General features: G+C 39.3%; 1 protein-coding gene across 1 annotated transcript in view; it reads left to right on the top strand.

The window, feature by feature from the left end:
- The window catches only part of XPNPEP2 (X-prolyl aminopeptidase 2), a 42,981-nt gene that overhangs the window by 13,223 nt on the left and 12,971 nt on the right, over positions 1–16,787 (top strand). The window contains exons 6-16 of the mRNA XM_072429497.1: positions 3,271–3,357; positions 3,721–3,867; positions 5,802–5,903; positions 7,436–7,517; positions 8,033–8,228; positions 9,998–10,087; positions 10,436–10,545; positions 11,867–11,944; positions 13,891–13,962; positions 15,664–15,724; positions 16,703–16,772. Of these exons, the coding sequence (XP_072285598.1) occupies positions 3,271–3,357; positions 3,721–3,867; positions 5,802–5,903; positions 7,436–7,517; positions 8,033–8,228; positions 9,998–10,087; positions 10,436–10,545; positions 11,867–11,944; positions 13,891–13,962; positions 15,664–15,724; positions 16,703–16,772 (1,095 nt within the window). The remainder of the gene's footprint in view (positions 1–3,270; positions 3,358–3,720; positions 3,868–5,801; positions 5,904–7,435; positions 7,518–8,032; positions 8,229–9,997; positions 10,088–10,435; positions 10,546–11,866; positions 11,945–13,890; positions 13,963–15,663; positions 15,725–16,702; positions 16,773–16,787) is intronic.

Genomic DNA, 16,787 nt, shown 5'->3' with positions numbered 1-16,787 from the left:
AAAAAAAAAGCAATATGCCCAACTCACCCCATCTTCTGCATTACTTGGTGGGACGTCGCCATCTTTCTGGGTAATGCCATTAGGAGTGCAGAGCAGACAGAATTTCACCAGAAACAGTGCAACCCACTCAAAGATTGTCTTCTTATTAAATTTCAGCATTGCGCGTCAATCATTTTGGAAAGCGATGTTGTCATGCTTGGGTGTTATGTAGAAGTATGAAGTGAAAAAAATGAAAAATATAACTCATTTTTGCTCTTTGTAGATAGATTCTTCACTCAATGGGCCTGAATTATCCAAGCTTTCCAAAACTGGATTAGATGGACTATCATGGGAGAACCTGGTGATCCCACAATCTTGGAATGGTCCAGGATGAAAACCACTTTCCAAATGGCAAATGATTTAAAGAAAGTCAATTCCAGCTTTGCTGGATCACCGAAATTTATCCATGATGGTCTATCTTCTCCAGGCTTGGAGAGCTTTCATTAATCTGCCCCATTGGGTGAAGGTGATTTTGGACTGGGTAAAGGGTCTGTAGGTTTTGGAAGGTCTACAATATTATTATCTTTTATTCATTAAGGCCAACAAATTAAACAGATCCAAGATGAGAGGAAGTATGTGGCCCTACTTTTACATTTATGATGGTCTGCCAATCCCAATTAAAGCGGGAAAATTGAAATAATGAAAAAAGACTGTTTGATTTTCTGCCACAAAAAAAAAAACACGTATATTCAGCATACCAATTGTTATGTATTCCTAACAATACAAGTAATCATTGACAATATAATATATAAGTGGGTAATATAGAAGTTGATATAACAAACATAGCATTAAGGCATCCCCTCAAGGTAGCTTTTCCTGGGGAGGGTTTGTCTCATGTGCCTGGACAGATAGTTGTCTAAGTAAATTTATTGTATAAATATCAAGTCTCCCGACGCGTTTCGCCAACAGGCTTCTTCAGGGGATGTATAGAGAACGTCAGCTGTATAACAACATATGAGAATAGTCAATTATGAATGGTCGTGATCAGTGTTGAAAATAAATTTTACATAGAAGATAAAGTGTTTTCAGAACATTGATGGATTCTTTAAACATAAAAAAATGAGTGAAAAGGAATATTACAAAAACTTTACACAGTGTTTATATATAGTACAAAAGTAATTCAATTCTTGAGAAGCATCAAAAGTAATGTAAATATTAGATATTGGTGTCAGAAGGTAGTATATCAAACTCTAAAAGATTACTCCTATGATGTACAACACTAAGTGAGGTATATATATTCATTAAAATACGGGATAATAGTTGGTTGTTTTGAAGTAAAGAGGATAAAGCAAAGGTAATAAACTGGCACAAATAATGCCGCTTACTAGGCAGTTGTGATGAAATCTTATTCTTAAGCACTTCAACGAGTAGTTTCACGGTTCAGGATCACTGGATTGGGCAAACAATGGTATTTTTTTATATATATGAGAAAACCTGAGATCACCGTTAATTCAATGTCAGTCTCAGTCTAGGATTAAAGCAGAGATGGTATAAAAAGGGTTATTATATTAACTATATATTGTATTTCTTGGAGTAGGCACATGTAAATACTAATATATTAGTAAACATAAGGTATGGAGTGAGGGTAAGTGAGTGTTTAACTAGTATGTGCATAATAAGTAACTTAATGAGTTAAATTGGAAGGGTGAGAGTCCGACGGGTGGATATCATTCATAAATCGTAGACGGGATACCGCTATTCTAATAAACATGGATTTGAAGGACTTACCCCTGGGGAATATGGATGGTATTACAGGAGGATTGAAGTTGGTGGTCCGCAGCATGATCCATGCAAAAAAAAAACGCTAGAAGGTACTGCGATAGCCACTTCTGCCTTAAAAACTGGGGGTTTTCTGCCTTAAATGGGCAAGAAGATGGCGTCCAAATCGTACTGGGACATGTGCATCCCTGATAAAGTCACTGTGCATGCGCAAAGTAGGCTATTGAAGCCAATTAAGAGGGCAGATATGGCTTCAATAGCATGCTGTGCGCACACGCGGTGACTTTATCACAGACACGCGATCCCCAGTACAATTTGCACGCCATCTTCCTGCCCATTTAAGGCAGAAAAACCCCAGTCTTTTCTCATTATTCCGACATATTACACAGTACTAGAGGTTGGTAGATCACCAACCTGCCTATATAACAAATGCAGACTATGATATGAGTGGAAACGTCCCTTCCCAATTGGGCTTACAATCCAAAGTGGGGCAGCCTAGTATACAATAGGTGAGGAGGTTGCAGAGTTTTGCTTAGTTTGAAGTCAATGCAATTTCCATCATTTTGCAAAATTGCAAAATTCCATGCAATTTCCAATTTCCAAGCCACGTTATCTGCATCTCACTGACCATCGAAGATAGAAGTGTGGCTTATTGGAGATTGAAAGGGAGGAAGATGGGGTAGGTGAGTTTAAAAAAAAACAGGATTATATGGGCTTCATTAAATCTACTGAAGTGTAATGGAATGAGAGAGGGAGTAACAAGAAAGTGGGGGAAACCCTGGAAAGGTTTTAGAGCCTTGCATGGGAAGAGGTTATCAGTGTAGAAGTCATTAATGGGTTATTGCAGGTGTAGAAAGACAGATACTTCTATGCATAGGATATAACTATAAATGGGACAGGGGCCAAGGTTTATTGTAAAGGCAAAGCACAGCAGCTTCAATCTAATTCAGATGCCAATGGAGAGATTTTCATGAGGAGTAGTGAGAGGGATAGGTACGCTGCTGTGGTCAATTACTAATTGTAGAGGCGAGAGTCCATTTAGCAGAATATTATATGTAAGGAGGTTTCTGTACTTGGAGTAAGAGCAGAGGGAATGTTGTGCAAGGAATGTTTGCATAAAAAAGTGTCGGGACCTGGAAACATTCTGGATTTGGGGAGTGAAGGAGAATGCTGAGCAAAACCAACGCCAAGACCCAGAGTGCTTTTGTAGTAAGAGAGGAATGAGTTAGTTTTATCCAAGTTGACTTTCCTATCCATAATTAATGTTCTGATATCAGCATAAAACTGCATCCAGAACAGAGGGCGATGAATCGGGTGGACAAGATGTGAGTGACCTCTACATACAAAGAATTGTAGACCAAAGGAAGAGGTGGGTTTGCCAAGAGGTGTGCAGAAAGAAAAGTCCAAGGGCCTTGGGGAAGGGCAGAGCTTTGGGTAACACCAAAGCTTTGGTTGGTGTAGGAGATTTATAACTGTTATAAAGCATGGAATTGTGTGATTGTATCATTATAGTGTCACTTTCTGCCATCGTGTCCTGGATTCTCCAAGAGGGCAATTCTGGAGATGAGATTGGCTTTGATCCGTTCCTCTGGTCTATCAGTAAGTTTTATGTTTGTCATGGCTATTCATTAAACTTTTATCACCTTGGGCAGGTTTCTTCTCAAATCCTGCTATCTATACCGGAGTGTAAAGCTGAAGCTTGGAAACCCTAAGTAATCATCACTAGACCATCCGTCACATGTGGCTGGCCCGTCCATTCTCCCTTTTGCTGCTCCGTTTTTTTTTTTTTAAATTGCCCAGGGAGGGGGCAGAGATGAAACCAGGAATGTAGTGATATGTATCCACATTATATATTTATTTTTGATGGCTTAATAATGTTTACAGTTCTGTTATATCCGCTTAGAGTTCAGCTTTAATGCTTTTTTTTCCTGTATAAATAGTTTTTTTTGTTTCTTTCCCTAGATGATTGGGAATCCTACAACAATTTGTTTCAAGGTTCCGGTAGAATTCTGCGCTCAATACCCAATAATCTGGTGGATGCGGTGTGGGGGAGCCAGCGCCCGCCACTGCCCGATAATGAAATCTATGCAATCCCTTCAGACTTTTTAGGTATAAAACGTATATTCTATTTGTTTTCCTATGAAATGCTTAAAGAAATCTGCGAAACGCATCCCAAAAAAAAGTACAAAAACTAAAAATGTAATGCCCTGTGTCACCAGTAGGGACAGTAGAGTGATCAACCGTTATTATTATTATTATTACACAGTATTTATATAGCGCCATCATATTATGCAGCGCTGTACAAAATCAATAGTCATGTCACTACCGTTGGGTCCATTTCATTTGGATTTGTTATTGCCTCAACTTTTTAAACCTTATTGGAAAGTTTCAGTATTAAGTCAATTACCATTTTTAAGCTACCCAAATTTAACCTTGAATAAATTGAAAATATTATTTCTTTTTTTGACATCTCTATGGTTTTGTACATTGTTTTTAAATCCTAAAGTAGATCACTGGACATGAACCAAATAAATTCCTTAATCTCATCTCCCCATTTCAATTATGTCACAGTAAGCAATTTATCTTTTAACCCTTTCCTGTAGCAAAAAACAGTTTTTTCTTACTCAATGTGACATTATCTATAGTAATGATGGTTGGGAATATTATTGTGAGTGGTGAAAATTTTCCAACAATTGGGCATTTTTTTTTCCTATGCACTGAATTATTTCATGATCTACAGTATAGAGATAAGACCTTCTCCAGTAGTGCTTTAATAAAAAATCTATAATTTTTGGGGGTAAGCCATAGTACCCCAAGGAAACCCGTGAAACTATGGGGTAGGATTGCCAACCGCACATTTGGACCTGCCTGTAAAATCTGTAATTACAGTGATTGGGAGGGAAAAAAGCAACAAGTACCCCCGAACCACCCCACCAATGCATGTGGTATCCAAAACTTGGCACAGGAATTGTTATGCAATGTGCTGTGTTTATGGGGCACCCTTCTTTGGTTTTGATCAAAGGTTTGATGAATATAAAATTATCCTGCTACTGCTTAAACCAGTTGGGTTAGGTTCAGATTGGCCATGAGGTTGTGGTGTGGGTATCTTTTTTTTCCATGCCAGGGAACCGTTGGTTTTAGTGGAGATACTACCCATGGCAGCCCCATGAAGAATGAATGAAAATGACCGTGAGTAATACAGTACCGCTCACTGCGTCCCACTGCCAAATCTGCAGCGCTGTGAAACAAGTGCATTAGCTGGCTGTCAAAATATCATCCACCAGGAGCCACATGGGATTGTTTGATCCCATGGCATGTTTTAATCTAGTCTTATTGCTCACCATGCAAAATTTTTACAAATTGTAGATATATTTCCCAATTTCGCTCATCACTTGTGGTGCTCAGATAATTCCGATTCAAGTTTGTTTCTGACGAAGATGAAAGCTGTTCCAGCCTTGGGTTGCAAATTGGAATTTTAGCCATATGCATTCCAATCTCATGTTTTTATACCCATCATTGATATAGTACAATGCCAGATGGTGACTATCCAACTGCCAGATTGGCTGGTCTGTACCATACTTGTCATTGATATAGCAGGGTGCCAGGTGGTCAATATCCGATTGGCTGAGTTGTATTATACCCGTCACAGGTATACAAGGGCTCATTGAGGACAAAAATATCGATTCCAACTCCGAATTCCGGAATCGGTTTGGATTCTCAACGCAATTTTTCCAATTAGATTTGATTGATTTAGAAGTTTTGTGTGTTGAGCATTAGGAAGTTGGAAACTCATTGGATTTTTATGGCAAATCAACAGATTTTCTTCACTACTTCTACCATGGAAAAATGTGCTCATGTGGAAGAGAGATACTGAATACTTTTATTTTTAGATACTATTTACTATTTTCAATCTTATTTTGAAAGCTTTATAGCAATAGTTGCAGTAATCCTATCCTATCCTACGCAATGTTTAGTGATTACAATGTTGGGATCTGATGATTAAAGTGTTGGCTTTGTGACCCTATTTAACTTCTATGTTACAGGCAACAGCTGGCAGGAAAAGGTCATTAAAATTCGGAATCAGATGGAGCAACATTCCCAGAAGCCAACTGCACTGCTGCTCACCGCCCTGGAGGAAACGGCGTGTAAGTTAGGAATCTGATGGAGGAAATGTAGCCAGGACAAAGGATAAATATTTCCATGTGATGACCACATCGTTACAATAAAATCACATTCATTAGGCTTCTTGCCAATATCCAGCAGAGAAACCAATTGGGCCAACAGTAACTACTTTGGGTAACAAGTGAGGGAAAAGTGGCCTTTCTGACCCAACAGATTAGATGGATCATTCTAAGATTTACAATATCTGGCTCTTAGTAAATGTAACTGGGACTAAACTTAATGCACAGTCCAAATTTAGGGTTTCAATTCAATTTAGGGTAGGATTTCAAAGGGGTTCCTTGAACAGTGAGGGACTGATCTCCAACCTACATTGACCACTAAGAGGACACTTTCCCATTGGCCAAAAATGTAAGTAGGTTCCTTTTTCAACAATCATATTAGGGAATGTCTGTTTTTATATCATTGTTTACAAATATTGAAGAATATTTCATAGTCCAAGGTGCCAAATACAATATATAAATACATTTTGGTCAGAAATGTGCACATGAGTACCTGGGTGGAGGTCAACTTGTACAGCTCTGTCAGTGCTTCTCCTGTTCCTGTTTGCACAAAGATGTAAATACGGACATCCTGGTGGGTTGTTGTACTTCTACAGCCCCATCTAGAACTCTTTGTGTAAAGTTGATCTCCTGGTATCCTTATGTCCTTGAGACTGTGCTGGGAGAAACCATAAACCTTCTTGTGATGGCGGATATGGATGTGCCACCCTGGAGGACCTGGGCTACATGTGCAACCTTTGCGGACTTCAGGTGCCATGTCAAATCACTGTACAGTATTGGTGACAAGGGCACTAGGAAAGTGCAAGACATGATAAAAAAAAGTTATTCAGGAAGAATGAGAGAGAAATGGTCTGTGGTAAAACCATTGGGGTTTTGCTTGCCACCTCCAGTCCGCCTTTCTTTAGGGTGGGAGAATATTTCAGTGTGATTTTTGTGTAGTTACAATAAAGCTCCTTAAAAATTCCCCCTTGATGAGTCCCCATCCTATCTTAACAGCTGATAGAGTTTAGTTCTTCACAGAGCTCCCTCTAGTGGCTAAATAGTAAATCTCTATTTTTAATTTATTCACCCAACATACGGAAGAGCAAATGTGTAAAATGAGAAAATTAAATTGAAAAATATTGCCTAAGTAAATAATGTATTGTTACATCAAATGTGTTCCTGAAAACATTCTTTCCTGGTGATTTAAAAGAAAATATGGAATTTTTATAAAGTACATCTAGCCCATGTTTATTGAAACAGGGGTGGATGGCAAGGCTTCAAATAGGGTAACTTGATCAATGCTGTTCCATTCACTTTGGAGAGATTTTACTGATTTACTCTTGTATGTCTGGAGCAGGAAATAAGGGGGAATCTCTCTAAAGGGGAAAGTCTTGTAGACGAAGAACCTAGGAAGACAATTCTGTATGATTTTTCCATTATTGATGGCACTGTCATATACATATACATACATATATATTCATCACTCTTTGGTTACCATGTTTTGTCTTCTGTAGGGCTTTTCAATCTCCGAGGACAGGATATTCCTTACAATCCCTTCTTCTACTCTTATGGAATGCTGACCAAGAACTCCATCAGGTACTGGATTTGTATTGTATGAAGCTTTTTGTTTTGCCTAATAACTTAACTTATGACATGATCCCAAGAATGACAATACTCTTTATGGGAGAATAAAACCCTTTATAGAAGCCTGTTTGGGGTTATTAGGGGTGGGGCATAGACAAAGCACACCCCCGAACAGAGAAATTTAATCAGAGGCGGGCACAGACAACAAATAAATCTGCAAGTCTGGTTTTTGGGACTAGGTTATCCTATAGTACTTGAGCATTTCTGCCAGTCTAGCACAAGGTATTATTACTGTTTATTACAGAAAACATCCATCCTATGTTAGGGAGATGAGGATGGCTTGGGGTATTCGGTAGTCCTAGCTCATTCCTGTTCTAGAGCTTTTGCATAGATGCCCAATAGTGAGGAAGTGCATTACTGGTAAAATCACCAGGTGAAACAAAAAAGAAAACTAATGTAATACATGCAAGGACTGTTAGCACACGAATTCTCATGTCACACAGATGATTCCTCTGCTCTCTGTGCAGTTTGTTCGTCAACGTCAGCCGTATCACAAACACCGTCCGAAACTACCTGAACAGCAACTGTCCCGGGTCCACCTGTGTCCAGATCATTGATTATGACAAAGTTCGGGAAACTCTCATTGACTATGTGAAGGGTGATGTAAAAGTTTGGATTGGATCTCTTTACACCAATTATGGAGTGTATGAAATTATACCCAAGGTAATCAATACACGATCAGTAATTCCAACCAACAGCCCTTCTGGCTTCTGAACCTTCTGCCCTGAGTCAGTCAAGGGGAAAATAGTTTTTGTATTTTTTAACTGTCCTCCCAAAAAAAACGAAATTCATGAATGAATTCATTAGAAAAGCCATCTTACAGCAACAGTGTGTTGAAGTCAAATTTATCAATGGACATGGAATTCAATTCATGTGCATCAATCAGATGTTCTATCAAAGCTTCTGCAGCCCCATGAGCCACATTCGTCATTTCTTCTCCATTTTTATTTTTACTGTTCTTAAACAGTATTTTAAACCAACATATTATTCAGCGCTGTGCATTAAATAGGTGTAGCAAATACCAGACTACCAGATACAGACTCTATGACACAGGAGGAATGGTTCCTTCCCAGAAGAGCTTACAATCTAAGAGGAAGGGTAAGTAGTACACAATAGGAGGATGAGCAATTCATTTGGCTTCCTCTGACTTCACAGTTTGGGTAACCCATAGTGCTTTGAGACTCCTGGGTGAATAATTGTAAAACACCTAAAATAAGCATTCAAAAAAAGGGTATAGAACATATTATTCATCAGGATTTTTTTTTTTAGGAAAGCGTTAACATTTCTCTTACGTTTTTTATTCTTTTACTTTTTTTATTCTGTTTATTTTCCTCCTTTTCTCTTCCTTTGAATGTGACCTCAGGGCAAGAAATGGAGGAGTGTTACTTGTCAGAAGTTGTAACCTTTCCTCGTCTTCAAAAAATGTTTTGTTTTGCTCTGTTGTCAGACGTCGTACGTTTATTTCTGGTTGGAAGTGGGTGATAATCTCCTCAAGATGGGCACAGATGGCGACTAAACCATTTTAAGCCAGTTCAATCCAAATAAAACATTTTGTCTGCAGTTGGGTTATGAAGCTGGAGATTTTTCTGCCAGCCAGTGAGCTCCTTAAGTGTAGTAGAATTGCACAAAAACATCTCAATAGATTTCTTCCTTTTTAAGAAACTTTAAGCCTTGTGATGTCATACAAACCCCAGGGATCACCAATTGCTGAGGTTTGGCCAGGGGCTTATGGTCATTAGCTCTGCCTATGGAACTCTAACAGATCCCCCTTTCCCCACCAAAAGGGAGAAACAAGCGGTAATCGGAAACCAGGAGCAGGATCCACTTTTTAGGTTACACATCATAAAAACCTTAATTAAAGAATTAATATATTTCAGAAATTGATTGCATTTTAAAGGAAGTTCAATCAGTGAGCAATTATTTTAATTAAAAAAAAAAAAGATCGCTCCTGGCAAAAAATTATTTGTGTTCACTCTGTACCATTATTACATCGTCTTTTGAATTTTCTTCTTTCCAATTTTTAACCTGTGATAGATTTGATTCCCTTTCTTGCATGGACCGGAGAGGTCCACTGGTGCAGAGACTGATGATGATGAACAAATGATCTTTGTATTACATAAGGCCATGTGCATGGATAAAAAAAGGCTATTAGATGCCAGATGTTTTTAATCCTGGAACAGATCCATTCTAAGTTTGCTGGATCACCCAGATTCTCTCATAATAGTCTATCTTCTCCAGTCCTTTCAGTCTTTTCTTTTCAAATCTTCAGATTTTATAAATCAGCTCTACTGAGCAAGCGGTTCAGTAAATAAAAATAATAAAATCATGAAATAATATTTCTAAGGAAAGTTTAACTTGCCTTGAGGAATTGGGGTTTACTTGGATGTCCTTTTTTTATTGTACTTATCCCTTCTTGTCTGAATTACCTGCAGGATAAACTTCTTTCAGAAATCTATTCCCCAATCATGATAACAAAATCTGTGAAAAATGACAGGGAGCAGCAATTATTGAAGGACTGTCACGTAAGTAGACTCTTCATCTTTTATAAAGCTTTAATGGGAAGTAATTCTAAAAGTACAAAGTGACCATCTGTAGAAACAGAGAAAAAAATGAGAAAATTGGACATAAAAATGGTCTTTTCTGAATCTTTTTGGAAAGGGAAGGGGTGTACCATGACTTGCTATTGGAATACCAACCTGAACATTCGTACTAGATTGGTGTTTCAAGAAAAAAAAATGGGAAATGTGATATGCAAAGATAGATGTTAATTAACAAACTACATGCTCGTGATGTGTTAAATTTGTACATCGTATTTGTGCCAACTTTTTCCCATGGAAGTGAGAGTAACCACCTTACCTGATGTTTTGTAGATCCGCGATGCCGTGGCGGTCATTGAGTATTTGGTCTGGTTGGAGAAAAATGTCCCTACCAATACAGTAACGGAGCTGAGCGGCACACATTTTGTGGATGGACTACGGGCGTAATTATCTTTAACAGTTTATAGCTTAATCTTTCATTGTTTTCCTGGCTTTCATTCCCAAAGTTATTATTTAAAGATCTCCAATGTCACTATGGATGAGGTTCCCAAAGCTCAACTCCAGTTTCAAAAGTAAAATACAAACACCAATAGGACATATGTGTGCTATTATTATTAAATCAAGCCTCACAACTATGACTTTCACAAAGATATTGGCAGGTAACATGGGATCACCCGGGGCACGAAATCTAGGCGACATCTGTGTTCCCCAAAGTACCCCACAAGGGGTGATTTACTGGTAATCCCATCTACCGGGATCTTGGCTGCAAGAGAATTACCCTCAGGGTCACCCAACCCAAGGACGGGCCAGCAGTTGTAGACAGCCAGAGAGTTGGTCATGGTCACAAAACACAAGACAGGCAGAGTGGTATCCGTATTAAGGTGGGAGGTCAGACAAGGCAGCAACCAGGCAAGGGGGCATCGGTAACAAAGCAGGCGGTCAGGGCAAGATACAGGATAAGCACCTGCAAGGGAGAGACGTAAACATCATGCAGCTGGTGCCTCTGCCCCTTTAAATTGTCCTCATTCACTCGGGCTGAGGTGTACAATTGCACATGTCCCTGCTGTGCCTGAGCCAATGCAGTTGACCGAATGGGACCCAGACAGATGGACTGTGGGGAGTGATTTCGGCATCCCCCCGATAAGCTTCAAACCCAACCATGCACTGTGCCCCTTTCCTCCACCACCACCAAAAAATGGCACATCCAGCCAGATGACCTCCGTCCTGATTCACCGCACCATCTGGACTTTTATGAGATTCAATGTGCCCATCATTTAATGCTGAACATAGCAGCACAGGTCCTCCTATGCACTGACATGTAAAAAATAATCCATAATTATATTAGTTATGTGTTCATGAAATAAATATTTTCATTTATTCAGCTAGTATACGTCTGTGATCATTCTCCTGTAATTGGCATAACAGCTTCACCCTGACTTAGTGAGGGAGGGGCAGCACTCGGGACCAATCAAAAGTTTACTACATGTACATGTGCTGACATAAGATATGATAATATAGGCACTCTTTGCCAGTTGTCAAAAATGTAGACACTCTATGGTTTGTATAATAACCAGCTAATCGGTGGGAGTGTTTGAGACTGACAAGGTGCGTGGGAAATGTGTTACTGTCAGAATCACCAGGTGAAACTCAAGGAACAAAATCCAGAAAATTAAATTCTTGCAGCCACCCCATTGAAGGACTAGTAACCTGTGTTATGACATTTGTGTAATATGTATTATTCATTGCATTTGTTTTACACTACAGGAAGCAAGCGTACTCTAAAGGACCGAGGTTTGAAACCATTTCAGCAGGTGGATTGAATGCAGCACTGGCTCATTATAGGTAATTCTGTAAATGGCGTGACTCTTATTTGTGATCCTAAAGTACACAAGATTTGTAAATTTTTCCAAGAATAGTTTATGCCCCCCAGTGGGTGCAGCTCAGTAAAGAAATTCTTTATTATTGCCAAGCATTGCATGCTAGTAAAAACCCCAGGGTTCATCTGGAGGCTGCTAATGGTTTCCTGAGGAATTTGTACCTTGCAGGTCATTTGACCCCAATGATCTTTATGGCTCTCTTTAAGGTGTCATTCTTCTCAATGGTCAGAGAGAAATTCATCCCACTGACCACCACACTAATATGCTGTGAGCTGTGGATAATAGTAATTATAGCTGGGGGACCCTAAAGACCTGAAAGTTATTTAAAGTTTTCCCCCATGAGAAAAAGTGGATAAAGGCTAGGTAACTCAGTAAAGAATGGTGGGCAGAAACATAAAAGTTCTATATCTGACAACACCCCCTAATAATTGGTCCATGGCAAAGATACTTCCAAGAATCCATCTCCTTGTATCCCGCTATTAGGATATTGTTAGCTCATGAAAGGTGAGAAGACCAGGATTTGAAGGAAAACCAATGAGATAGGACAACTAGTAAGATCTTGGCAAGGGAACCTAAAGAATTTAAAAAGCGTTTCAAAAAGACATTTTAGTTTTGATAGAATAGGGAATAGTTTCTTTCAGGACCAAAATGTTTCCCTTGCTTCTTCACACAAATATAACGGGAATTGTCAGGAGATCTAATTCTTCTCAATTCTACGTAAAACTTGATGGGGCTTTAAACATTTTCCACTTTTTTCAAAGTAAAATAAACTGTTTTGTAAGTAAGTAGGCTACTAAAGTCCCATATACACTAACTGGCAAATGGCAGACACCATGATGGTATCAATCACATCAACTAAAATTTAACACAGGACCCCTAAACCAAGGTTTGATATAAACTCTTAAGTTTCATGCAATTTGCCCCAAGAGGGAGAAAAAAAATCTATTGTGATCCTCCATGGCAGTGTTTCTTAACCTTTTCAACATGAGAAAACCCTTAAAATTACTTTCAGGACTTCAGGTAACCCCTTCTATGATTACTGCAGTTGACAATCGAAAATCCAGCCAACGATAATCCGGTTCTTTCTGTTTTCCGGCATGAATTTCGTGTCACATTTTCAATACGGGGACTGTAGTGCACTGTTTGGCCACTAATGTTTTCATGGTGCTGTTGTGCAGAAACAGCTGTTAGGTCTTGCTTGCTACACTAAATACACGTTGAGACGTGTCAGACGTCCACGGTTGCTGCTAGAGCAAGGCTGGCCTGTGTGTGGAGGTAAATATAACCTTCAAAAATCTGGAATTTTCATAAATCCGGCACTCCTCGGGTCCAAGGGTTGCCGGATTTTAGAATGTCAACTGTATATTGATAGCTCACAGTATATTAGTATGGTGGTCAGTGTGAACAAAGCCTCTTGCACTGTTGGCCATTGGGAAGAATGTCACCCTTACAGATCATTGGTGTCACCTAAACTGACCTGAGATGCACAAACTGCTCATTGCTCAGGAAACCCCCAGCAACCTCTGGAGGGCTTCATGGAACTTTGGTTGATAAGCAATGCTCTATGGCAGTCATATACTCCTGGGATCAATAGTCTATGATGTGGTTTACTATTAATGTTTAATAGCCGGATGTATTTTGGGCATTTAGAAACCTATTCAGTCTGTTTATTAGACGCAATCTATTAAGGTGTCTGTATTTATCTCTAACAAAGTCTCATCCTCCATGTTAGCATGATCTTGGCTTGTAGGAGTTCCTGGATTTACCTGACTTTCCATGGACCTCCTACCTAACCTACTATTGTCAGATATCTTAGTCGTCGACTTTTTACCTGGTGCAGGTGTGCTTTAAAATGATAAATAACTGAAATCTGTAAATCTACTTTGATAAACCCAGATTTTCATTTTACAGTCCAACAAATGAAACCAACCGACTGCTGACTGTGAAAGAAATGTACCTGGTGGACTCTGGTGGACAGTATCTGTGAGTATTCTACAGAAGAAACTTGTACTATATGGAAATTTGGTTTTTCCCTGGTGAAATTAAAAACCATAGCATGAGTGCTGGCATTTATTCTTGACACTATTGTAAACTGAGAAAGTCATTTGGATGAGTGGTGAAACATCTCTAACATTACGGGTCATGGTAAAATTTACTTACCACTGGTTACATCATAACCTGGATAAACAAGCTTTTACTGACATGTAAAGGAGCCTCCTGATGTTATGAAAACGCATATAGCTGCCTTACAAAGTGCATACACAGACGGGACCAGGTTTTCCATTTTTTTCCTTTTCCTATATTTGGCTTATCCGTCCTATGCTTAAAATTGTCCAGTATCCCTCTCTGTCAAAAGCATCTGCACAGCATTCTGATACCAGCACCGTTTCTCCAGTGTTCTTTGAGAACACCACTGCTAGGCCGAAACAAATGCAGTTCCGTGTCTTGCCATTAGGTACCACCCAAGTTTAAACTGGGAGATTCTTATTCTAATGGCATTTTGGAAGAAACAATACTGGTTTATACTCGGGTATATACCTAAAATTTGAGTTGCTGTATATACAGTACTATTAGTTTTTTTTAGGTAATTCTTTACTATATATAAACCATTTATGTGGCTAAAGCAAGTAGGTAATTTAAAGAAAATGTAGGAGAAGGGAAAGGTTATACCAATGTTTCTCATTCCTGGATGGGTGCTCTGGGCAGGGCAAGCTGTCCCAGAAAGATTTATTGTGCCCATTCCCTGGTATTTAGCTTTTGGTTATTGGCTTGTCTCCATTTATTTATGTCTAATTCATTGTGGAACAAGGGTATCTGTCTTTCCCAACTGAAAGTGTAGGTTTCCTGAAAACATTGGTCGGCAAACTCCGGTCTTTAGGCCAGATAGGCCTAGCCAGTAGTTTGTACCGGCCTAACGCCCCCTGGTCAAATTGGGCCTTATGCCCGCAGATTAGCCAGGGGGTGTTGGGATTAACCAGAGCTCCGAGGCGGCCCCCTTGAAGTTGCTCTACTGTTTACCTCGGCTTTAACTTCAGGGGGCGTTCCCTGGTGGTGGACGGAGCCATTAGGGTGGGTCTGGCCTAGTGTGCTCCCTCCCACCCCATAAACGGCCTAGTGACCATAAAACACCTATAGAGTAACAATCCTTGTTATAAGGCTTCTGGGTCAATTAGAGTAGCCACAGCCTGAGTAAAAATTCCTGTCCCCTGCCCTCATGTTGCAGACAAGGAACTTTGCTCCTTGTCTAAGCCTTCATCTCGTTGCAGAACTCTGCCATACTCTGCTCATTCATCCTCCCTGATAATTGTGGAGCTCTCACTCAGCACGAGGCGCATCAAACCCCTTCAGGTAGAATTCTACTTTCACACACAAATGTCATCCTTCTTTGCAACATGCTGGCAGGATATAGGCTTCTTTACTTGGGCTGTGGCTGTTTTCTAAACCCACACATTTTGTTTTGATACCTCTGGAATGTATAGAGCTGATTTAAATCTGAAGTTAAGTTGGGCTTTTAATTAATTTTTTACGCAGAAGAAAAACACTTATCTTTGCATATGTCCGTACCCCTCTTCTTGATTTATGATGTATAATGTTTATTATGTTGTTCCTCCAATTTCTCCTATAAAGCCAATAAAGATAAATGTTAAAGAAACAGAAGCTGAATGTCTTTTGAATGTTTTATAGTGATGGAACAACTGACATTACAAGAACCGTTCACTGGGGAAACCCCACTGCTTTCGAAAAGGTATGTTTATTCACACATCAAGGGTGACAAATCAACCGCTCCATAGCAGGGGAAGTCTTCTGATACAGGAACACAAGAAGGGTTGAACAGAATTTTTGCATGGTATTTTTGTTTTTGTGAATGGCTGTTACAATGATCATGTGATTGGATATTTTATCAAAAGGCCAGCTGTCTATTGACCCCATGATCACAAATGCCCAAGAGATGCAATGTCCAGGGCAAAAGTCTCTACTGACCTCAAAGGAGCCAATGTTTGTTGAAATTCAGAATTTTAGACGTTTGTGAATTTAAGCAAAAGTTGAGGCCATGTAATTCAAACAATTTCAGAAAAATTAATATCTGTAGTGGCCATATTATTAGAGGCAGATAAAATGTTCTGCCCCTTTTTTTAATGGAGGTGATAATGCCCTGTAATATGATGGTAGCACATGGTAATGGGGCAATTAAAAATTGTACTTATTACAACCCTACAAAACACTTTAAATTCAGGTAAAAACAAACTTTTGCATAGGTGCCTGCAAAAAATGAAACTTAATACTTCTGTACATGCACATAGATGTAAAGCTTCAAGAGATGAGTTAGAATCTTGGTTTTGGGTGACCAAATTCAACCCATTGGTATTATTATAGTAGGGAGATGTTCTTGCTGGTGTTCATGCATAATGTACCTTGGTACCTAATTTAGAGGTATGCATGGGGAAAGTTGAGTGTATCCCCATACATTTTTCAATATGTCAGGTTCAGCCTTGATCTGAATGTTGAATTACCGGTATCTATAATTAAGGCCACCAGCCAAATATAACTCAAAAGTTCTGGCTCAGAGGGCAAATGTGCCTTTGCCACCCAGCCCAGTTTTTCTGTGAAGCACCTTTGGATCTACTAAGAATGCTCCACAGTACCCTTGGTGCCTGGAGGGCTTTAGGAAAAGAAATCCAGTAATGTTTGTCATGTGGACATTGACTTTCTTTATATCTTCCAGGAAGCTTATACTCGGGTACTGATGGGAAATATTGAATTGAGTAGACTTGTATTCCCACCACAAACATCTGGTAAGTTCACAAAGG

The sequence above is a fragment of the Pyxicephalus adspersus genome, chromosome Z, assembly GCF_032062135.1.
Source record: "Pyxicephalus adspersus chromosome Z, UCB_Pads_2.0, whole genome shotgun sequence".
NCBI lineage: Eukaryota > Metazoa > Chordata > Amphibia > Anura > Pyxicephalidae > Pyxicephalus > Pyxicephalus adspersus.
This window is presented reverse-complemented; position numbering and strand designations above follow the sequence as displayed.